Source organism: Clupea harengus, chromosome 22 (genome assembly GCF_900700415.2).
Source record: "Clupea harengus chromosome 22, Ch_v2.0.2, whole genome shotgun sequence".
NCBI lineage: Eukaryota > Metazoa > Chordata > Actinopteri > Clupeiformes > Clupeidae > Clupea > Clupea harengus.
The window spans coordinates 20244220-20269051 of NC_045173.1; the positions used below are offsets into that span (position 1 = coordinate 20244220).

Below are 24832 nucleotides of genomic sequence, written 5' to 3' on the forward strand. Positions count from 1 at the left end.
CAGTGCATTGTCCAGGAAGTTCTTTATTGACCTCCGCTCTCCCCTACCAACTAGTGTCCCACTGCCCCCACCTCCCCGTCCCGGTCCGGTTTTCCAGTACTGGAACATTCTCTGGGAGGAGTGTAGAGGGTGTAGTAGGGAGTTGTAGATGCAGGTGTGTGGAGCCATGAGGGCGGGTGGATTTGCCAGGCTTGTTTGCACCAGGGGCTGTAAAATGTGAGGAAATTAAGTAGAGAAGGAGGAGGGAGGGAGGTGTGGAGGAGGTGTAGGAGTATTTTTATGTGGGGGTTGCAAAGGGCTGCTTGGTGTAGTACCTCTGTGGAAGTCACAGCCAACAGACATTTTACCCAACATCCCAACACCCTCCCTTAAAATAGCTTGACTAGGCTGCCCCCAGATGTTAGAGGAGGGAAGAGAGAGGGAGATCCATCCATGTTTAGCACCAGCACATTACCAAACCCTACGCTGTCAAACGACAACTGAACCCACTGCCCAGACCTGTAGTTTCACTGCAGTGGAGTGGCATACATCTCTTCACCACATGGCTGTTTAGATGTCTGGTGGGGACCATTGGTCTCACCCACAGCAGACAGCAATGCATCGAGTCAGTGTGCGTGCACAATGAAAACTTGTGAACCGTCTGAGGGCTTCGTTTGTGTCAGGACCTCCGTTAGACAGACAGGCTCCACGACAACAGAGCTGTTTTGAAAGAAAGAAAGCATACGCCGATGAATGAGTCGCCCGCACCACTGCGCCCGCTACAAAAAAACACACACACACACACACACACACACACACACACATAATATAGCGACCCCCACCCCCCAAACATAAGCCTGTCATATCTCCTGTCTGACTAATTGGTGTATTCTGCCTTTTGCAAGATTTGTTTTCATAATTGATGCTCCATCTTGCCTCGTGCCTGGCATAATTACTGCTCAGAAGTCACTGTTTACATAGCAGCAGCCCCAGCTCCAGGTTCCTCGTTGTCTGTGTTCATTGAACAAACAGTAGACAAGTCCCTCCTCCCCTCACATTACCAGCCTCTACCAACAAGTCCCCTTCATCAAAAATGTCCCGATACACACCCATCTCGTCAAAATGAAAGGGAGAACGGTTTGAACTTCAAACCACTCCCTCGGGAGAGACGAAGATAGATACAAAGAGGGAGAGACAGATTTGTAAAGAGGGAGAGAGAAAGAGAGAGAGGGAGAGAGAAAGAAAGAGAGAGAAAATTGCTAGTGCCAGAGGGCTCCACGTCTTACCTTTTAATTAATTCTATACGGGCAAATAGCTTGGGCAGCTTCGAAAACAAGACAAAAAAAAACAAAAAACATTATGGGCTTAATCGCAGCCGCCACCAAATGGTGTGTGACTGGCTGGCTGGAGCTTGTGGGCCAAAGACCTGAGCAGATGGTTTTTAACACCGATGCTTTCAAAACAAAGCTGTTTGCATCTTCTCTGCCTTCTCGTGCCCCTCATGTGGTCAGCCGACGAAGACGATGCCTGTTGGGTTTTCGCAGTTTGATAAACCCAAGCCAGGGCTGGCTGTTCTTTTCTGTATTGTGTGGGTCAGCTTATGGCTCGGATTGTTAAGCTGTGGCCACTGCCGCGCTGTGCAGTTTGTAGGATTAAATGTGCGACAACAATCCAAGGCTGCGGGTCAAATTAATGAAGTGTTTGCTGGACACCAGCAAAGATCAGCAATACTTTAAGCTAATAATTGTGTCTGTAAGCATCTGTTGACCGCCTGAGGCAGTTTGGGTCTTGGTTTGGATCAGATGGCTTGTGTGTGTGTGTGTGTGTGTGTGTGTGTGTGTGTGTGTGTGTGTGTGTGTGTGTGTGTGATTGTGATTGTTTTTTTATTGTTTGTTGTCATCAGATTATTTCCTAGTTTGACAACAGAGTGTTTAGTCCCTGCTGGTTTCTAAAAAGGGATAGATGGATCTCAGCGTGGGACATTAGGAAGAGACACACTCTCTCTTGTGTCATGCCTAAGCAGAAATGCTCTTGAGCTACACTGTGACAATTGAAGGAAAGTTTGATTTTCTGCTGGTAAATATCGGTGGTGTTCATGAAAAGAGAGATCAAAGAGTGACAAAGGAAAATGAGTAATTCATCCCTCTAAGTAGACATGCAGGCATTGTGGGTCTCAAAAGATAATTTGACATCTAAATGCAGAGGCAATTGCTTCAATTTTGTCGCCAAAGACAAAATCCCTTTTGAAGCAGCTACAGTATGAAGAAAGTGAGAGAAGTCACTGGAGACAAATCTGCCTTACCGCATGCTGTTGATTAATTCTAGGCCCCAGAAATAAACAAGCATCTTCAGACCATCAGCAGGGCTGTTTATTGAACACATGTGAGCTATTACACCCTCACACTGTGCATTGTTTGGCGTGCCTGGTTTCATTGAAAAAGTTTAGGACGTCACCTCTGGATTGCATTTTGAACAGGGAAAATGTATGAAATAAAAAAAAAGAATCTTTACTGACTAAAAGTGTTCATTTCTAGTTCAGTTCAGTTCAGTTCATTTCAGTTCAGTTCATTTTCTTCCCTTCCACAGATCACAGTGTCTGACCATGGCGTACCAGCCAAGTCTACAACCGTGCGTGTGGTTGTCCAGGTGCTGGATGAGAATGACAACAGGCCACAGTTTTTGGAGAAAATCTATAAGATCAAACTGCCTGAGCGAGAGAAACCAGAGAAGGAGAGGGCCCTGAAGAGAGATCCCGTCTACCGTGTCATCGCCTCTGACCGGGACGAGGGACCCAATGCAGAGATCTCCTACAGCATCGAGGAAGGAGACGAGCATGGCAAGTTCTTCATCGAGCCCAAGACCGGCCTGGTGTCCTCCAAGAAGTTTTCCTCTGCGGGAGAATATGACATCCTTACGGTACTTTATTTCTGCACTCTGCCAGATGTCTGAAGCTTTGTGGAATAGTGCATATCAGGGGATTGAACCTACCATGATAATGATGTGATGTGTGTGTGGAATAGTGCATGTCAGAGGATTGAACCTACCATGATATTGATGTGATGTGTGTGTCATCTGAAATCGCCGCACCATGGTAAAATTTCAGACACAGTCATCTTAACTTCATGTTTCAGGAAAATGACCTAACGCTCTTCGGTTTAGAATTATGCATCTAAGAGAAGTTCTTTCAGTTTGTTGTTGCTAAAAGAAACGTCTAGCATCTGTTTCAGTAAGGTCTCTGTAAATATGCTCCTTCCTGTCTGAGCCGTGGAGGCATTCATATTAGACCTCCTTGGTGTTTGTCACTTGACATCTGCTGGCTGACCTGCCCTCTGGGGAGCAACAACAGGTGTGGCGTGGACTGCTGCAGTCTTTCCCCAATACTAGCCTGACACTGATGGTGTTTGTGTCTGCCCCCCCCCCATCCCCCTGTCACTTGTAGATCAAAGCTGTGGACAACGGGCGTCCCCAGAAGTCCTCCACCTGTCGGCTGCACATCGAGTGGATCCCCAAGCCAGAGCCGACGGCCACCCCGCTGGTTTTCGAGGACACCCCCCTCACCTTTTCTGTCATGGAGAACGACCCTGTGGCTCACATGGTGGGGGTCATCGCCATGGAGAATGCAGAGACGCCTGTCTGGTTTGAGATCACAGGTAACAGCTGTTTGCACTAGTAGGCAGAGTCGCATGCTAGTAAAAGCTAGTTAGCCATGGCTAGTATGCTGATATGTGTGAATCTTTGTGTGATAATGTATGGTAGAGAGATTCGCATAACGTTCTTACGGCACTTTTGACATTGCTGTGGGTGTTGTGTGCTGATCACAGTAATGCTACCTCTAAGCAGACCTCTGCTAGCATGGTATGGGATCTCTTTTCTATGTGCATTTCCAAGTTTCTGTAACTGTTTCTGATATCTCTGCAAAATAATTGCCACTCTTCCTTACCCCTTCTCTTAATCAACTTTGACTGACAGTTCTCTTTCTCTCTCTCTTGTCTTTTCTCTCCTGTCTTCTGCTTGTCTTTTTTGCCTTCTTGGAATGTTTAATTTGCTTTGGATTTGCAAGGAGACATAGAGGATAAAGAAGTGTTTTACATCGTTCAGATGGCTTGTGACCTGAACTGTACAGCAGAAGGTATCTGCTGGGATCTCCTAAATGAAACCTTCATTAAGAGATCTGTGACCCTTGTGGTGCTTACCCTTCCTCGTAAAGTTGTGTGACTGCCCTGCCTATCACCTCATTCAGAGATACTACATTGCTTTCCCCCTCTATGATTTATGTCATTATTGAACATTTATGTTGATTATTGTGGTGTTTTGTGAAGTTGCATGTGGCCTGGAGACATGCATGTCATGCATCTCACAAATATTTGGTTGTTGTTATTTATGAGTTCAAGTGGAGGTATGGTAGATGTAATGATAATGATGTCATGTCCTGTATATTTTCCCCTGGTGGTTTTGGTGATTTCCCCCCCCCCCCTTGTTCCTCCTCCTCCCCCCATATATACTATTAGAGCAGCTGTTAGCCTTTTTTCCCCAGTCACCCTTATTCTCACATCAGTGTTCTAAAGAACAGGTGATGATGAGAAACTAATTTCCTGTCAATTTTCATTGTCCTTGGCTCGCTGTGAAAAAAGGTGGGAACTACGACAGCCGTTTTGACGTGGGCAAGGCAAGCGGCACCCTCATCGTAGCCAGACCCCTTGACGCTGAGCAGAAATCAAATTACAACCTGACGGTGGAGGCAACAGATGGAACCTCATCAATCAGCACCCAGGTAATTGAATGGCTAATGAAATGTTTATGGAAAAAAGGAACGGGGGGGTCAAGGATGCTGGTTGTGATGACGTATGTGTGACGAGCATTTTGAGCAGTGACAAAGTAAAAAAAAAAACTGCATAAATGACATATTGCTTCTTTCATTTGGATCATGTTCTCAGGCTTTGGATTATGATTAAAATGAGCTTGCGCTCACATCAGGTCAATAGAGACGGAAAAATTGATCATACAGAAAGAGAATAGAACAAAGGCATTTTTCCTTTTCTTCCTCGTGGGTCGGAAATTCCGTGCATATTGCCGAGGTCTGGGCTGGGTCCTGATTAGATTAGTGCGCTTGCCGGTCCGGTCATCTGCCTCTCAGACGGGCTCCAAATGGGCCGTACCGTCACCACATGTGTTGGCAGACATTCCGAGAGTCTCGGGGTCCGGTCCAGACATACGTTCTTTTTTGGCCCGCGCTGACACTTCAGGAATCTTCCATTGTCTCATGCCTGAAGAGGCCAGAGAGGATGGGGCTGACAGATTGTCTGGAAGCCCACATTCCTCAGATGGCTGTGCTGGAGTTTGAGTCGGTTCAGGAGCTCTAACCTGACGATGGCCTGTGTAGGGAAACCTGTCTTTACTATTGAATGCAAAAACCCTCTTTCCAGTTAGTTTTCAGAAGTAAATTATCTTTTATTATGCATCATGTTTTGTTTCTGTGTATTCCAGGCGTACACGGCAGCCTAGTTAGGATCTAGTGTTCTTTACTATGTCCTTTACTACTGTTCCATCCTCAAAGACTCTTTTTGAATACAGTTTTTTAACCAAAAACAAAAACATACTTCCACAAGACTCTCAAGTAGCAACATGTAATTTTCCCCTAATGTATTTGTATTGAGTAAATCTCTATGTCACTAACAGCAAATCTGTTCTTGCATTAATATCCGAAAGATAGGGATTGTTACTCTCACTTTCTTTTAGTATGGGGGGTTTGAGAGCGGCTTTCATGGCTGCCCTCTCAAAGGTTAAACGGAACCTGAAGCGGAAGGAAAGCTCAAGTCTGTTGACGGAGTTTTTTTGTGTTTGCTGTGAATGCAGCCCTTTCAGAGCTGGTGCTGGGGCCACCGAGGCCTAGCAGAGAGTTTTCCACTCGGCCGAAAAGGGACACTGACCCCCCTCCGCCACAGCCCCCTTCCACCCCCACCTCTATCTGCCCTCATGTTTACAGCTCAGTCGGGTTTGAAGTGGAGGGACAGAGTATTTATTGTGACAGGGGTTGGAGCGGTATAGTCACCCCCCCCCACACCCAATTCCTCACTACCACCAACCTTCCCATGGTTCCTCCTCGTTCAGGCAACTTGGCACAGACACTGATGAACCACTTATGATCAACAGACTCCGCACTCGGACACAATAACATCAAAGACAGTCAAAGCCGCCGCCGAAGCCGTCCACCAAACTGAAATTTACTGGAGGGAAGGATGGGTGGCTTTGGGGGGGTAGTTTGTTGATGATTCTTTATTTCTACTCTATTTCTTCCCTTTTTTCTGTCAAAATTGGGGTGGGAGGGGGAGCATGAAACACAAAAGGGTGACATAACACAATTAGTCACAGTGCTGCTGCGGTTCAAAGACGCATCCCTCTTTTTCTTGTCCAAGCTTGTTAACGTGAGTGCCATTGTGAGGCCCCAGAACTATCACACTCAATCAGTTACACTTGGTGGGCGCACACACTCAAGGTGCACTTAGTGATGCACCGATCTGATCCATATACTGACATTATTAAATGGATCGGGAATCGGTTAGATTTCACCGTACCACATCTGATACGGTTATTTTTAAAATGTTAACACATTTTGATTCCAAATAAATTACTTACGATAAATTGATTTTGAATACTTAAAATTTCATGTTGTTTTTTCTTGTTGTTGTTTTGGCGTGTTGTGTGGTTTACTACAGCCTAATGAAACCTGACACAAAATGCTAACAACAAAAATATTAACAATAATAGCAATAATGATATGATAACAATAATATTCCAGGAAAACTCAATTTACTCCATATTCCATGTTTGATGTCAAAAGGGGTAATGTGTGTTTGTGTGTGTGTGAAGCAGACGAGTCCTCTCATGATTTTGTCACATGCGTTCCCCAGATGTGTGTGTGTGTAAATGTTTCATTTAAGCTCGTCGATGTATCTGTTTGCATCCCTGAAAGCGTCTCACACACTCTCATATTCAATAAACACACACTCGTGACGGGCTTCCCCATAGTGCTGAACGAATCCATCCGGTTTGCCCTTACAACAAATTCCGCTCAGCTCCGCGACGTTACACAAAGCAGGTGACTGAATGGGGCCATGGAAACACCCGTCTCATCTTCCACCTCCTGTGCCTCTTCGGCCCGTCGTGCAGCCTTGACAGCCCATGTCAGTCCGCTCCCCAATTAGCGAGCGAGAAGGCGGAGGTTTGTTCCCATCAACACTTTCAAATAGCTCAGAAAGAGGCAAGTGCGTGCGACGGGTAGGAACTAGGTCAAATGGACAAATTAGGCAAATATTTGCCCTTTTTGCTTCTTATGCCTGGGCATGGGCACAGTTTTCATCGTCTGGTTTTATTAAACAGCTGGAGTGAGTTTGCTCTTTTTTTTTTCCTGTTCTAGCACTTGAAGAGACATTGTGGTTTTTGATAGCTGCCCTTGATAGTTACTTGATCTCTGAGCTTTTGTTCTCTTTCTTTGAGGCTGCGCTGCTGTGCTTTCAATTAAACCTGAACTCAATAAACAAAAATTCAAAGCATGAGAAATCTTAACTTTGTTAGGAGTAAAAAAGGAATTGCTTCTCCATCCAGCATTTCAATTTCTGTGATTTTCTGCCGAGCGCATCACCAAATTTATGAGCGGCTTGAGACTATGTTATTTGTTGGGCAGGAAAGAGAATCTTAAGCAGATTAGGGTTGATATCAAGGAGGGTGTTGTTGTTTTTTTTCATTGTGCTTGTGTAATATCACTCTCGTTCAAAACTTTTTATATGCTGCCACATTTAACTCAACCCAGTCCTTGTGGTGACTTCCCAGTCCCCTACTGTGATTCCCCCTATCTCCTTCTGAAATCATAGTCATGTAGTCTAGCCCACCACACGGACCATAGGCCAGACTGCCAGCTGACTGACTGCCTGCGTGCCTACCCTGTTTTCTTTTTGTTTTATTTGGTATTCCTTTCCCCAGGACGGAATGTGTTTTTTATTGTTACAACTTTTTTTCCTTGTCTTTTTTTCCCTCCCCCTGAAGCACCACATTTCAAACTGGCATGGAAGGATTATGATTATTGTAGCCCGAAAGAAAGAAAAAATCAGGACGTCTGCTCTAATCCTATTTTGGGAACATGGACGGCATGTTTGTGCTGTGGTGTGTGTGTGTGTGTGTGTGTGTGCACCGTGCGTTCTTGTACAGTGTACAGTGTGGCATGTCTATGTGTAAGTGCCAGTCGTTGTCTATGTGTGTGTTGTGTGTCGTGTCAGTGTTCATCTTATTTCTCTGTGTGTGTGTGTGTCTGTGTGTGAGCGTGTGTGCGTGCCAGACTCCGTGGCCCTTTCGACCTGCCACCTGGCAGTAAGCAGTGGTGTCTGTGCAACAGGCTGGTGGTGTCTGAGCTCTCACGTGTCCTCGTGATGGTGGCTCTTTCTCCCACCCTTCTTACCTCCTTTCCCTCTTTGTGTGTGCGCGGCTGATGGATGTTGCACAGCTTTCTGGAAGCTGGCACCATTTTGTCCTGTTCTGTCCTGTCCTGTCTCACACCCCCCTTTCCACATCCCTTTTTCACCCCACTTTCATCAGCCCTACACACATACACACTGCCATTTCCCTGCCTTTCACTGCCATTGTGACTTTGTGTGTATTTGCGCTTGGAGAAGTAGCTGTGTAGCTGTGTGTCCTTGTTTGTAGAATATGTGAGCCTTGAGGGTGTTCATAGCTATATGCATATGAAGAAATGGTTTATTTGCCAGGTCATGTATGTATGGAAGGAACTCTGTTTTTGTGTGCTGGTGTGTTTGTTTGGGGAAGCAAAGAAAATCAAATTTGTGTGTGTGTATGTGGACATATGCACACATTTTTTGGAATGGAAAATGTGTGTTGCATGTTTTTTGTGTGTGTGTGTGTGTGTGTGTGTGTGTGTGTGTGTGTGTGTGTGTGTGTGTGTGTGTGTGTGTGTGTGTGTGTGTGTGTGTGTGTGTGTGTGTGTGTGTGTGTGTGTGTGTGTGTGTGTGTGTGTGTGTTTTAGTGGTTTGTTATTAGAGGGGTACAGCAGGGCTCCTCTCTCTCTCGGCTGGTGGGCCTCTGGCACCAGGAAGGCATTCTGCTGGGCTCAGCTGATCCCAGCGAACTGCATTCCAACATGGGCATCTCACAGGCCGGAGCACTGCCAGGATACCCAGGCGCTCTCTCACACACACACACACACACACACACACACACACACACACACACACACACACACACACACACACACACACACACACACACACACACACACACACACACACACACACACACACACACACATACACACACACCATCCTCTCACTGCAGGAGAACCACAAGCTGCTCCCCTGTGCACAGCCTGTTCCTGTTCAGCTTGTCTTTGTACTGCTTGCCATCTTTAGTCTTGTCCTCTTTCTCCCTCACTTTTTCACCTAATACCTCTCTCTTTCTCTCTGTCTACCACCTTCATCTTTCTTTCTGTTTCTGCTATAGACCTCTGTTTGTTTAAAGTTAGCTTTTCTTACCTTTTTCTCTTACCTTTCTTCATCTCTTTATCTCTTTCTTAATGTCTCTCAATCGTCTCTTCTTTTTTCCATTTAATCTTTTTCTATACTCTGTAGCAGCAAAGCTTCCCCTTTAATCTTCCCATGTGCTAGTCCCTCAGTCTCTGTGTGAAATGAATGTGTGTGTGTGTGTGTTTGAGAGTTGTCTCATGGGAGTTGTGCTTTATGTCACTCACGTTAAGTGTGTGTGATTCTTTCTTGGAGCAGAATGGTTCTCTGGAGAACCTTAAAGTCTCAAAGTCTCTGTCAGCAGCAGGTAGGGGGTGGGGAGAGGGGTGTAATGGGATGAAGGCAAACATCATCAGCCTTGGGTGCCTTTTTGATGCCATTCAGACGCAGTTACAGACACCCACCCACACACATACACATACAGCTTCGCAAGTGCATCCGTACACACAGGAAGACAAGTAGATCGGCTCGTTGTGCCATTTGTCCGCCATTGTTAGCATTGTGGCTGTCACTATCAGCTCCATGAATAGCCATCCCATTCAGCAGAAGCCCCTATCTGCCGCTGCCCAGGCATCTCTGCATTGTGTGGGCCACGGCCCCTCTCCCCAGCCCCCACATCCCCCAGCAGTGTCTGCTGAAAAGGAGAGACGGAGAGTAACCTGGGCAGCAGTGACGGGGTGGCTGGGCTGCCGGGCTGCTGGGATGGAGGGACAGCCTCAGATATCTAAGCCCAGACACAGTGACTCCTGGCAAGCCATGAAGCAGCTTCAGCAGCCCCTGAGAGACTAGTGGCTGCCGGAGGGAAGGAAGGCCAGTGGTGAGCTGGCTATCATCCTCCAGCCGAGCTCCCAGAGCACACATAAGGCCCAGCTTCAAAAACCAGCAGTGCTAGCAGCCGTATCCCCACCAGCCATGTTAGCATGACGGGCGCAGGCAGGCGTCTGTGGCAGGCAAGACAATCTACACTGAACACTAGACAGGTCAGCCCAGCTGCCCGTGTCAGAGTTACCCCCCTCTTTGTGTTTTCTCTATTTTTTGTCTTTTCAGAATTCATTTTAGTCTGTTAAAAGGGTTTTGTCTAAAAGCATGGGCTCCGTAACAATGAGAAGCGCTGTCTCCCCCAAATGCTGCTTTGTCCGCATGGCAGCTCAGCAGCTGGCTCCCAGGGCTTTGTAGACGAGGCTTTTTTGTGTTAAGTGTGTGTGTGTGTGTGTGTGTGTGTGTGCGTGAGACTTGATCTGTATTTAACATCGCCCCCTGCTGGATGGTATGTACCTGCCTAATCTAAGGTTTATCTTTTGTTCTTCATTTTTGGCCATGGAAGAAAAAAAAATAAAGATAGCTTTTGCTAGTTTTTTTTTTTCTGAGTGGGTTAATCCTTGGAAGTCCAGCAGACTGATTTGATCATGTTGAATAAATAACAAAGCAGCTGTGATTACACTTAAAAGATACTGTACATCGTGTATTTTTCCCCTCGTTTCTGCAATTAGTTCAGTGGAAATTACTGAGACAACAGGAAATAGCCTCCAAGAAATAGTCAATCACTCTGTTCCTATTCCTATTTGTTTTCTTTCTTTTGGGAACAACTCTGATAACAACATTTTCTGTTGTAAGTTAAAGATTAATTTAAGCCAAAACTGCTTGAAACTACAGGTTTAGAACTAGATCTTGTGAGTGTTTCTATTTTTCTGTTACAATGAACATGTCCTTTGGCGTCTGTTCATGCTGTTTCCCATCCATCAGACTTCAGCCTTGTGATGAATAGATTGTAGCAAGCACACTGACATTTTACTCAGAGCTGGTGTTTAAAAATGAAACAGTAAATGAAATGCTCTTCTGCAGCAATTACACATCGCAGCCTGATTCTGTATTTATCAAGGCAAATGTCATTCCATAACTATCACACCCTCTTTAACACCCACCCACATTCAATTTGGGTTTGCAAAGGTTAGCCAACATTTATTGCCTGTTAGAAGTGACAAGTAACCCAGCATTTAAGGTATTCCCTGAACTATTATGTGGATCGATTTACCCAGAATCAAAACAACATTAAAGTGCTGCTAATTGCTGTAAGCATATGACAGAGAGAGAGCCCTGATGAGCTCCCCGCTCCATCATTTTGGTCCCTGCTCCTCTCTCTCTCTCTCTCTCATACTTTACCTGTCAATCAACTTATCACACAACTCATTGTTTATGTGTTTTTTGTTTTACTTGGCGTTGGCTGTTTCCACTTTCGACCTTTTTTTGTCTCTAATGTGGGTGCACACGCACACACACACCTTTCAATTTAGCATTCCTTCTTCTTTTCTTCATTTCCCTCCTTACACTCGGTCGTGTCATATCCTCAGCTTTCTCTTTTCTCTCTCTCCCACTGCCCAATAGGTGCTGATCCGAGTGATTGACACCAACAACCACAGGCCTCAGTTCTCTCAGCCCAAGTATGAGGTGAGCATACCAGAGGACACAGCGCCGGACACAGAGGTTCTACAGATCAGCGCCACCGACCAGGACGAGAAGAACAAGTTGACCTACACGCTCCTAAGCAGCACGGACCCCTTCAGTCTTCGCAAATTCAGACTGGACCCAGGAACCGGAGTGTTGTACACCGCCGAGAGACTGGACCACGAAACCATGCGGACACACACGCTCACAGTTATGGTGGGTGGGAGCCTTATTTATACCTCATATGAGAGTCAACACAGTCACCATCAACAGATAAGCATTCTAATGGACCTGCTTTGATTAGTGATGAGTGCAGTAGATTTCAGTATTCTGTCTGTACCTCTGTTATAGTTCAGGTGAGGGTGGATTTGACGATGTTTGTTTGTTTTGTTTATTCGTTTAGTATGTATATCCAACCATGCGTGCCACACCTGATGTGTTCTATATTATCAATTCATACTAGGAATTGAAGTGTATCCTAAAGAGAAAGAAGGATTGATTTTTTCTGCTATTGATGCCACGCATGGTGACGTGATTAGGTTGTTGTTTTAATTAAATTAGTGAAGAAGAAATGATTAGCTGGTGTAACCAACTCCTTTTCTCTCTTGTTTTTCATTCTCTCTGTCATGTCCCTTCTCCCTAATCAGGTTCGAGATCAAGACATCCCAGTGATGCGCAACATGGTGCGAGTTATTGTCAACGTGGAAGACACCAACGACAATGCCCCATGGTTCTCAGGCACTCCGTACGTGGGCCGGGTGTTTGAGTCTGCGACTGTCGGCTCAGCCGTTCTCCAGCTCACAGCCCTGGATAAGGACAAGGGCCAGAATGCTGAGCTCACGTACAGCATAGAGTCAGGTGACTGAACTCATCTATTCAGATGCCATATACCAGAATTCCATTCCTCACACACCAGGCATGACTTCATAAAAAGCACTCAGCACAAGCACTCAGAGCATCAAGGTTGGGGGTTGAGCCTGCTAGTGAGATCAGTGACTGTGGGATCTGAATGCATGTGTGTCATCCAAAGGTCTTCAGCCCACTGGACCTCCTTTTCATGAATGGAATATTTGAAACAGCGTGAGCGTGTAATGTGTGTAATGTGTCGGGGATAGAGAAAAGAGAGAGAGACAGACAGGCAGAGTGAGCGCCTTGCTGGACTGTAGGAGGCCAGCAGATGCCTCCTCTCATTTTTCCCAGCATTGTTATTCTGGATAAACACATCGTGTTTGGGGAGGGGGGAGGGGGGGAGGGGGGGCTCAGCCGTAAATGTCACAGAGTGTGCACATTTCAGAGATATTTTGGATTGCTGAAGCTAATTGGAATGTCCTTGACTGGACTGCAGTGTATTAAAAGTAAAAGAAGAAAGCAGAGAAGTGAGTGGGCAGCTTATTGGTCTGGTTGTTAGAAGGGAGGAACCCACATTAATGAATTTGTGTTAAATGCAGAGTCGGCACTATCATACAATCTTTGCTAATGTTAATCTGCGAACTGTGCCTCTGAGAGCAAAATACTTGTGTTAATGGGAGCCTTTAAATTGCAGTCACGTCCTTACAGTTTAATTTAATTTAGACTCAAGTCACACGCTGTTTTTAAATCTTAAGAACATTGCTTAGTCTAACTTGAATTGAAAGTATAATAACGGTTGATTTATTTGTCTGTTTGATCCACAGGAAATGTTGCAAATTCATTTGCCATTGATCCTATCCTGGGAACCATTACTGTGGCAAAGGAACTTGACCGTAACAGCCAAAGTCAGTTCCAGCTGGTGGTGAAAGCAACTGACAAGGGAACACCGTCCCTGAGTGCCACATCAGCAGTTGACATGACTGTGACAGTGTCTGACAATGCCACACCAAGATTTACAGAGAAGGAGTACTCAGCAGAAGTTAGTGAATTGGCCCAGCCAGGCAGCTTTGTGCATCTGGTTTCAGCCAGCAGTCAGTCGTCTGTTTTCTACCAGATTAAAGAGGGGAATATTAACGGAGCTTTTGACATCAACCCCAACTCAGGAGTTGTGATAACTCAACTGCCACTGGATTATGAAGCAGCTCCCTCCTACAAGCTCACCATTCAGGGAACCAACATGGCAGGGCAGGCCAGCAACACTACGCTCCTTGTCCATCTGAAAGATGAGAATGATAATGCACCCATATTTATCCAGGATGAGTTCATTGGGACAGTCAGTGAGTCAGCACCTGTCAATAGCATCATTCTGACCAGAGACAACACCCCATTAGTCATCCGAGCCTTAGATGCGGACCAGGATGCCAGCTCCCGCTTAGTTTATCAGATAGTTGAGCCATTTGCCCATAACTACTTTGCTATCGACTCTAGCACAGGAGCAATCAGGACAACCACTGAGCTGGACTATGAGCAGAGAAACACTTTCCGTTTTACGGTACAGGTGCATGACATGGGTTTGCCCCGACTCTTTGCTGAGAAGGCTGCAAATGTAACCATTGAAGTCATCGATGTCAATGACTGCTCACCTAAGTTTAACCAGGACCTTTATGAGACCACAGTGTTAGTGCCGACATACAAAGGGGTCAAGGTGATTGCGGTCAATGCCACAGATGGAGACTCTGGGCCAAATGCCAGACTTATCTATTCCATCTCAGAGGGCAACATTGGAGACAAGTTTAAAATGGACCCCATTTCTGGAATTATCTCCATACAGAACGTCACACAGCTGAGAAGCAGGTATGAGCTGAGAGTCAGAGTGTCTGATGGCAGGTTTGCCAGCACAGTTCCAGTGAAGATCAATGTTAGAGAGAACAAAGAGAGCACTCTGAAACTCAAACAGACTTCTTACAAGGCCTCAGTTCAAGAGAACTCTTCAAAAAAGAAGACCTTAGCTGTCATCACAGCGGTTGGAAACCAGGTCAATGAACCTCTATTCTTCACCATTCTCAACCCAGACAAGAGGATTGAAATCAGCCGCACCTCTGGAGCTCTGTCAACCACAGGCATACCGTTTGACCGAGAAGAACAGGACACCTATGATGTGGTGGTTGAGGTAACCAGGGAAGACTTAGAAGAGGTGGCCCATGTTCTGGTGACAATAAGTATAGAGGATGTCAATGACAATCCACCCATGTTTGTCAACCTACCATACCATGCCCTTGTCCAGATGGATGCTCAAGTGGGCCAGGTCATCCGACAAGTCACAGCTGTAGACTCTGACATTGGCAACAATGCTGAGATATTTTATCACCTGCAAGATCAAAATGAATACGTTCAGATAAGCCAGACTGGGGAAATCTCCCTAAAAAGACAATTTGAGAAAGAATACCTAAACACTGAATTTGTAGTAACTGTGGTAGCTAGAGATGAGGGTGAGCCATCCCTTTCTGCCTCTGTGGAAGTGCCGATTACTGTGGTGAGCAAGGCTATCCCATTGTTTGAGAAGTCCTTCTACAGCCTGGAGATCCCAGAGAATATACAGTTGCTTACTCCAGTTGTGCATGTCCAAGCTAATGAATCAGAGGGCCCTCGTATTGTGTACACCATCTCTGAAGGAGACCCTCTCAGTCAGTTCTCCATCAACTTTAACACTGGAGTTATTCAGGTGATTCAACCATTGGACTTTGAAACGCACCCAGCTTACAAGTTGAGTGTGAGTGCAACAGACTCCCTGACTGGTGCAAAGTCTAGTGTTTTTGTTGATATTATTCTGGAAGATGTCAATGACAACCCTCCAGTGTTCCAAGAAAAGTTCTATGAGACAAGTCTCTCGGAAGCCTCGGTTATTGGAACATCTGTGTTGCAGGTCTCTGCCACAGATGCAGACACAGGAAACAATAAAGTCATCTTCTACCAGATAGTAGAGAACAAGGAAAAGAGCTCAGATTATTTCACGATTGACCGTGACACTGGTGTAATTTCGACAGCTCGGACTCTTGACCATGAGGAAACGACCCAGAACAAGTTGACTATAAGAGCCGTGGATGGAGGAGTGCCTGCTCTTTCCAGTGAGGTTGTTGTGACGGTGCATGTCACAGACCTGAATGACAATGCTCCAGTTTACTCACAGACAGTTTACGAGGCCAGTGTCAGTGAAATGGCACCTCGTGAACACTTTGTCACCCAAGTGCAGGCCTCTGATGCTGACAGCTCAGACGCTGGGAAGTTGGAGTTCTCCATTCTCTCTGGCAACGAAGCACAGAACTTCGCCATGGACAAAACTACGGGTGCAATTACCATCTCTAACCACAGGAAACCACATATAGAGCCTCTTCACAAGCTCAATGTATCTGTATCCGATGGTGTCTTTAGGAGCTGGGCCCTTGTTAAGGTGACAGTTTTTGGGGCCAACTTCCATAATCCAACCTTCCCACAAGTTGATTATGTTGTTGAACTGCTTGAGAATACCCCAGCTGGCACCTTGGTTGCAGAGGTCGAGGCAAATGATGATGATTCAGGAACATATGGACAGCTGACCTACCACATTCTAAATGACTTTGCTAAAGACAAGTTCTCTGTTAGCGAGAAAGGGCAGATTTTTACCTTGGAGAGCTTGGATCGTGAGAATCCTCTTGATAAAGTCATCCCGATATCTCTGATGGCCAAAGATGGTGGTGGAAAAGTGGGTTTCTGCACCATTAATGTGATCCTTACAGACATCAATGACAACACTCCGCAATTCAGAGCTGCAGAGTACAGGGTCAATGCTGCTTCAGATGTTCCCAGAGGAACCACCGTGGTTAAAATCATGGCCTCGGATACGGATGAAGGAAGTAACTCTGACATCACCTATGCCATAGAGACAGATTCTGAGAGTGTGCAAGAGAACTTTGAGATCCATCCACTCACTGGTGTCATTGTGACTAAAGAGAGTCTCATTGGATTGGAGAATAACCTCTACACCTTCTATGTGAGGGCAAAGGATGCAGGAAACCCTTCAAAACAGTCTCTTGTCCCTGTCTATATTCGAATTCTGGCTCCAGAAGTGCCAGTACCAAAATTTGTTGAGCCTCATTACAGATTTGCCATTGACGAGGACCTCCCAATTGGTTCAGAAATTGACGTCATCCAGGCAGAAAGTGAACAGCCCGTCATTTATAGCCTGGTGAAGGGAAACACTGTAGAGAGTAACCTAGATGAGATCTTTGTAATTAACAGAGAAAGCGGGTCCTTGAAGTTGGAAAAGAGCTTGGATCATGAAACTACCAAATGGTATCAGATTACACTACAAGCGCAGAGTGAGAACGAAGTTGGAGAGGTGGTGGCTTCTGTGGATATCAACATCCAGGTTAAGGATGTCAATGATAACCGGCCCCTTTTCCAGGCAAACCCATATGAAGCAGTTGTGGTTGAGAACCTCCCAAGTGGGACCTCAGTGATCCAAGTCAAGGCCACAGATCTGGATTCTGGCACCAATGGCCAGGTGGTGTATAGCCTGGACCCCACCCAGGAGTCAAAGGAGATTGCGGAACTGTTTGCTGTCAACAGCGAGACGGGATGGGTGACGACACTTAAAGAGCTGGACCGTGAGAAGAAAAGCAAGTACACTGTGGCTATCTTAGCCACAGACCGTGGAGACAAAGCGCAGCTGGTGGCCAGCACTAAGGTGGAGGTGATGGTGGCGGATGTGAACGACAACCCGCCCCGCTTCACGGCCGAAATCTACAAGGGCACAGTGAGTGAAGATGACCCACCACCAAGTGGGGTGATAGCCATCCTCAGCACAACCGACGCTGATGCAGAGGACATCAATAAACAAGTGAACTACTTCATCACAGGTAGGAATGCTTCAACAAAATACCTTATCTGCTATAATCTTTGCATCTTTTAATCTTTGAAAGAAGTTAATGGGAAATAAAGTGTAAGCACTTTTCTAAAGATTCTTTGTAAATTGGAACTCTGTCTCAGTTATATGCACTCTATTTAGTATGCAACCACATTTCTTCAATTTAAATGAGTAAACATTAAGGCTGGTTTCCAGTAAAATATTTGGGTTATATTGATGGAAAATAGAAAAAAGAAAAAAAGCTAGATAATTATCCCAGTAGCACTTTTGAAATTGACAAGGGAAATGCTCTTCCCCTGGTGTTAATTAACTTGTGTGAATAACTCTGCCAGGTTTATTATACCAATATTGGGAATGACTCACAATTTGCTGTGATGTAGGCTTGCAGCCATATGCAGCAAGAATCAAACCAAGTGCTGTACCCATTATTTTGTTAGGAGCCAGGCATTATTACAACACATATACATATATTACAAAGAAATCATGCTCAATTACCTCAACATCCCTATTATTTTGCTATTTATTTTTAGCCTAGGTGAAACTGGGTGTTGATAATGTTTATTTATTTTGTTATTGTATAGTCTCAGTTACCATAATGCATAGCATTGGTCTCTTGCTCTGCACTATATGTGGTCTCAACTCCTCTATAATCCTGTCCCCTTAGTTTAAACAAACACATACATACATACATACATACATACATACATACATACATACTGTACAGACACATAATCGCTAACACACACACACACACACACACACACACACACACACACACACACACACACACAACAAGGGGATCATCTTGGAAAAGCTCTGCACCTTTTTGCAACTTTCATTAATCTGACTGTCTTTCCTCTGGATGGCATTGCTGCAGGAGGCGATCCCTTGGGACAGTTTGCCATCGAGCATATCCAGAACGAGTGGAAGGTCTCTGTCAGGAAGGCCCTGGACCGGGAGGAGAGAGACAATTACCTGCTGAACATCACCGCCACTGACGGTACCTTTGTGGCCAAGGCTGTCGTAGAGGTCAAGGTGTTGGATGCCAATGACAATAGCCCTGTGTGTGAGCAGGTATGTTGTAACAACCAGTATTCCTATCCAGTGTTAGATCAAATATGGAGTTAACAATGCAACTCAGTATTATTAGAAATAACAGTCCAAATGTTAACCACTTGAGCCCTTTCTGTTAAAAAAAGGAAATTACAGAGAAGTAGCTATGGCAAAAGTTACACATTTCTCCTTTCCTGCCACATTGAGTGTTCCTTCCTCACCCTGTGAAACTGTGATTATTGTGATGTCTGTACTCCTTTAGTCCAAGTGAAATAAGTATAATTCCTCTCTGTCTTTTGCCTCTCCCCTCCTCCCTCCTCACTTTTACACTCTCATTCCCTTTCTCTGGTTTCCCCCCCCATCACTCCTGCCTCACCTGTTTTATAAACTCACTTCATAAATTGCCCCCCACTCCACCTCTATCCCTGCCATTCAATTCAATTCCCAATTCCATCTGCTTTTCTTCTATTTACTTCTCTCTTCACATATCCCATCTCTCTTTACCTTCTGCATGTTTTTTTCTCCTTCTCTGTCCCTTTCTCCCTCTGACCCCTTCTCTTCTCTTCTCTTCCTTCCCCTCCTTTCACTCCCCTGTAGTCGCTCTACATCGAGTCTGTTCCGGAGGACGCTTCTCCAGGCAGGCTCATCCTACAGGTCTCCGCCACAGACGCGGACATCCGCTCCAATGCCCAGATCTCCTACGAGCTGGTGGGACCCGGGGCACAGCACTTCATCATGGACCCAGACACAGGTACAGCAAAAAGTCACCCTTTGACACTACCACGCCACACTAGATATGCAAATGCAGAACGAAAAGGTTTGGATTGCCATTTACAATATGGAAAAAATGCTGTGACTTGAGACAGCAGTTGAGAATTGATAGTTGACTCTCCAGTGTTGAATTAACAGGCTCAATTGAATAGACACTGATGACATTTTAAATGTATTCACTTAGTAGGCACTTGTATCCAGGGCAACATACAAGTGAGGTGGATTGCAACTGAATCCCATTGATCCGAAGTGTTCAACACTGCAGTGAAGTCATATTTTATCGGCTCTTGCGGAATTGAGCTCTTGACCTTACATTGGTAGTGAAGTTGAGCTTTAGGAACCCAAACTAGACCCCAGGCCCCTGTGGGGAGGTCAGCCCAGCAGAGGTTATTCTCAGCCTGCACTCCGTCATTGTCACATTATGGAGTCGGGCAGTCGGCCATCTTCCCCATGGGGGAGTGGACGTCCTCAGTGGTCTTCAGTCCTTGTGATGTGTATTCAGAGCACGGGGTTATTCAAGGCTGGAGTCAATGTCACTGTTTGCGTGTCATGTTTTTTAACAGCTACTTTGTTGATGACCAAGGGACAAAAGCAGCCATGAATGTACACATACATGTGCATGACTGGATACAAGCAACGCATTTCTTGCTTGTGAATGGACTACTTTGCCATCTTCAACCACTCACACACATATAAACACACACAAATTATTTTTCAGTTACCTTTCAAATACTCTATTTTGGCTCTACTGCTTCTGCCCTCAGAGCACAGCACAATACATACAAGTGTAATCCTTAGTGATTCCCGGCAGCCTTGTACCAAACATAAAATCTGATTGAATTCTAATCCCTGCTGAAGCACACATGTGTGCAAGTGTTTGTGCACATATATATGTATATGTGAGCACAAGAGTCTGCTACTGTGACTGTAGTCGCATTGAAGCATTTGATCCAAAGCCCTGTCATTATTTTAATTTAATTTGCCTCAATGTTTAGGATCCGTAATTTTCACACACTGACAGCTCATATCCCATCCGTCTCTCTCCGATAACTCAGAAATTCCCATGTGGAAAAGTCCCTATCCATATCCCGATTGCTCGGCTCATTGTATGTTAATAGACAGAGAGACGGAGTGTGGTGGAAAACGGCATCCATTAGTGTAAATGGAACTGTTCTGACAGCAGCAACAAGACAGCCGCCAAGCAGAAGCCATTTAGCTGTAGGCTTTGAAGCGGTGGGTGAGTGGGTGGTACTTTGGGGGGGGGAAGGAAAGCCAAGACAGTTGGCTCAAATCAGAGGAACCGCAGTTGTGCAAGTTTAATGAATCTGGAGTGTTTTTGGTTTGCTTGTGTTTTAATTTATTTATCTTTTTCTTGAGGGAGAAAGAGAAAGTGCTCTATTGTGTGTCAGTGATGCCAAGATAGTGATTTATTTTTCTGGAACATTCGTTTTTTTGGCAGATGCAATTTTCCCAGGGTAGCTCGCTGGCTCAAAGCTGTGCCATCTCTCCCAACAAGTGGACGCTCAGTCCTGCTGCGTCTCCTCACATACTCAAAATCACCACACACTCTCTCTCACACACACACACACACACACACACACAAACACATACGCACATGTGGACTCAACAAACGTACACACAGTACACACAGTCACTCACACATACTCAGTCCCACCCACACGCAAACGTCTGCTGAATTATTTACTTACTTTGCCTCTGAAGAGCATTAGCTAGCTGTTTGGAAGCCTGCCTCAGTCTTTGATGGTAGCAGGCTGGAAACTGTTTTGCGGTCAGCTCCCTCCGACAGCCCTGCTGTTTTTTGTCAGAGAATGTTGTCAGATCTCTACTTAAAGCTGTGCAGAAAGGCTATATATTTTACATTTTTCAATAAGCATGTTTCCTGAATGGAAGGGGAATGATTTGCTCGCCTTTTTTTTTACATTTCTTTTCACCCCATCTTAACTCACTGATTTCGCCAAGGTGATCTGTGGGTGGAACACAGCAAAAGCTGCATTTCAAAGCGAAGCCACAAAGAAAACACAAAATGAAGCCGCATTCATATTCATGTACTGCATAATAAGAGGAGAGGGATGTAGCTGTAATCATGTGCATGTCATTCATTTATTTCTCCTCCCGTGCAGGTGAGCTGAAGACGTCACAGCCCCTGGACCGTGAGGAAGAGGCAGTGCACAAGATGACGGTGCGGGCACTGGATGGTGGGGGGAGGTACTGCGAGGCTGATGTGGAGATAACAGTTGAGGACGTGAACGACAACGCTCCACAATTCTCATCCGACCTCTACGCCATCACTGTCTTTGAGAACACGGAGATACACACCATTGTTGCACGTCTTCAGGCCACTGATGCTGACACAGGTATGCACTCTATATTCTCACACACACACGCAAACATACACACATGCTTACACACTTATATGGACACACTAACACACTCAAATTAGGGGTGAAGTAAAAAATGGATTCCGTTGCTAATTAGGATTCTTAATGCAAGCGATTCACTAAAAGCTTACTAATGCATTAATGTCTAGAGATGTACAGATACATTTTAGCCCCTAGTTGACCTTATCCACTTTCCAACTTAAGTATTCCAAAAATACGTTGTCTCATCTAATCTGTGTTCAGAAGAATGACAATACAAATTGAATCGTTAACTAAATATTGTTGTAATATCGAATCATGAGGTCTCTGGCAATTTAAACCCCTAGTATGCTTGCAAGTAATTTCTTGAAAGAATCGTGCAGCCTGGCAGTTTTTGAAATCCCTTACTTTGACTTCAGGACCCGAATAAATCCTGTCATTCACATTCCGTAGTGAGAGGAGTATAATCAGCGGACTTAAGCCACTGATCATATGAAATCCCCAAAAAGGTGGGGTACCGCAGATCCTACTACTGCTTAGGTGAAAGCTCCTATGTGTTTAACATTCACCCACTCACCCTCAGCAGAGACAGCCAAGCCCTTTAGGACCTTCACATCACCTGTGTTTTAGTTCATCCCAGATGAACACACTTACTCACTCTCTCATTCTCTCGCTCTCTTTCTCTCTCTCTCTCACAATCACACACACACACACACACACTATATCCTTAATGAGTGTTGTAACAAGTTCAGCATTGTGAAGCCGGCTACACGGGAGGAAGGAAAATATGATTGCCTGAGTTTTAGTGCATTTTGCCGCAGCCCAGTGACGACAGAGCCATCAGAGTCGTGCAGCACCTGTTGCTGAGCCCAGCTTCTGCTTGCGCATATTTTTTGCCTCCTCATTGGATCTCTGATTCCCCTGAGTGAAGTGATTATTAGTCTGATAATCAGGGCAGACGGATGCAGCTCCTTTAAGCTGCAGCCTGGGAGACTGCTGACTGTGCAGGACTGGCTGGGCCCTCAAACAAGCACACTCACACTAGTCCTACACACACTCACAGTAGTGTCACACACACACACAGACACACACACACACACACACACACACACACACACACACACACACACACACACACAGGACCCACTTCCTCTCCTAACTCCATCAAATACCACCTCAATTTATTTGCTGATCACAATCCACAAAAAGCAGTAAAGGCCAGGGAGCTCAGGTGAGATCAAATACCCCTCCCCCTTACCCAGCCCCCTTAATACCCCTCCCCCGTACCCAGCCCCCTTAATACCCCTCCCCCGTACCCAGCCCCCTTAATACCCCTCCCCCGTACTCAGCCCCCTTAGCACATTAACAGCTCCATTTCCTCGATGCCGTTCCCTTCCCCAGTCAAAAGAGGCCAATGCTGATTTCCGAGCAGAGCTGTGTGGACTGGAGGATGTCATCTTTCTCACTGACCCAAACCAAGAGAGAGTTAGAAAGAAAGAGAGTGAGAGAAAAAAAACTCCCTCCTCCACCACTTATAGTTAAGATACTTTTATACTGTAGTATTTGCCATCATTTCAAAGTGGTGGGCTAATGGAGTACACACCTCACACACCCTCACACACACACACACACACACACACACGAATACACACGTACACACTCCTGAGTGTTTGCTGGCCTGTGCAGCTGGACCTCACGGAAACATCTCTAGATCAGGCGCAAGGTATTTGGCCTCCTTTATGTGCCACGCGCTTCAAGCCATCGCTTTTATCTTGCTGCAGGAGAAGAGGCAGGTTTTTAACAGATGCAATGAGTTTGTGGAAGTAGGTCAGTCAAGCAGGCTGAGGCTGACAGCGCTTCAAACGCTCTTGGTTCGCCGGCACCGACATGGAGGTGCATGGCGCTTGTACCTGAACTATCAAAGACAAGGAGATCCAAACAAGGTCAGGCTCTCGCAGCTGTTCCTGAGAGTCCCTTTTGACTCAGACAAGACGGTGTGTGTGTGTGTGTGTGCTTCCCACCCGTTATCACTGTGACCTATACGGAGTACCGAGAAGGCAGAGGAGATATGATGTGGCTGGTTTTTGTTATCATCAGAGGAATTTGAAGAATCCAGTGTGTCTGCGTGTGTCTCTGTAGTCGTTCTTTGTTAATGTGAAGCTGTTGGCGTCACTGTGTCCTTGTCTGGGTCTGTGTGTGTGTTGCGCGCGTGTGTGTATGTGTGTGAATGGTCAGTAGTAGCAGGTGGCTTTTGGCATTGTTGGTGTCCTTGTGTCTTTGTGTGTGTGTGTGCTTGTGTACCCACCTAATCCTTGTCTGTGTGTTCTTTTTGTGATGTCTGCTGGAGTCCATTGTTCCAGCCATGTCAAGTGCAGCATATTATCTATTTGCCCGTGTTCCAGACAGCCAGGGCTTATGAGGGGCAGTGCCCATGACAGTACCCAGCACAGGCAGGGGAGAGTGGGCCGGACAGAGCCAGTGCCCTTGGTCACCGATAAGGAGGAACCTGTTTGGGGAACATGCCATTCCTGCCCTCTTTTTCTCACAGCTCTCACAGACAGTTTCTTTTAAAATTCTGCTAATGACATTTTTCACACACTCTTAACGTCCGGCAGGAAAGGGAAGGACTCTTCAGAGTCGTAACAAATATATATATTTATATATATATTCTCTAAAACAATTGTTTAAAGAGTTTTTTTTTCTCTCGCACTCCATCTCTCGCCCTCTTGCTCTGTGTGCATGGCCTTCTGGGAGTTTGAAGAAACAGGAGGAGACAAGCACAGAATTATGAGTGTTTACTGATGAGAGGGAAGATTGCTAAATGGCTTGGCACAATCCACTCAGCCATCATTAAGCAATTTCACAGAGGCAATTTTGTCTGATAAACACACTGCAGGCCAATGTGTGTGTGTGTGTGTGTGTGTGTGTGTGTG

The 24832-nt window shown here is 45.6% G+C and overlaps 1 protein-coding gene across 8 annotated transcripts in view; it reads left to right on the forward strand.

Annotated features, from left to right (window-relative positions):
• The window catches only part of fat1a (FAT atypical cadherin 1a), a 75218-nt gene that overhangs the window by 32679 nt on the left and 17707 nt on the right, over positions 1-24832 (forward strand). For 6 of the 8 annotated variants that reach the window (XM_031559790.1, XM_031559792.1, XM_031559795.2 and 3 more), the window contains exons 5-14: positions 2566-2895; positions 3419-3629; positions 4040-4108; positions 4611-4750; positions 11886-12161; positions 12593-12803; positions 13619-17689; positions 18575-18771; positions 19348-19501; positions 21663-21896. In XM_031559790.1, coding sequence (XP_031415650.1) covers positions 2566-2895; positions 3419-3629; positions 4040-4108; positions 4611-4750; positions 11886-12161; positions 12593-12803; positions 13619-17689; positions 18575-18771; positions 19348-19501; positions 21663-21896 — 5893 coding nt within the window. The remainder of the gene's footprint in view (positions 1-2565; positions 2896-3418; positions 3630-4039; positions 4109-4610; positions 4751-11885; positions 12162-12592; positions 12804-13618; positions 17690-18574; positions 18772-19347; positions 19502-21662; positions 21897-24832) is intronic. The other 2 variants (XM_031559794.1, XM_031559797.1) reach the window with 1 other exon arrangement.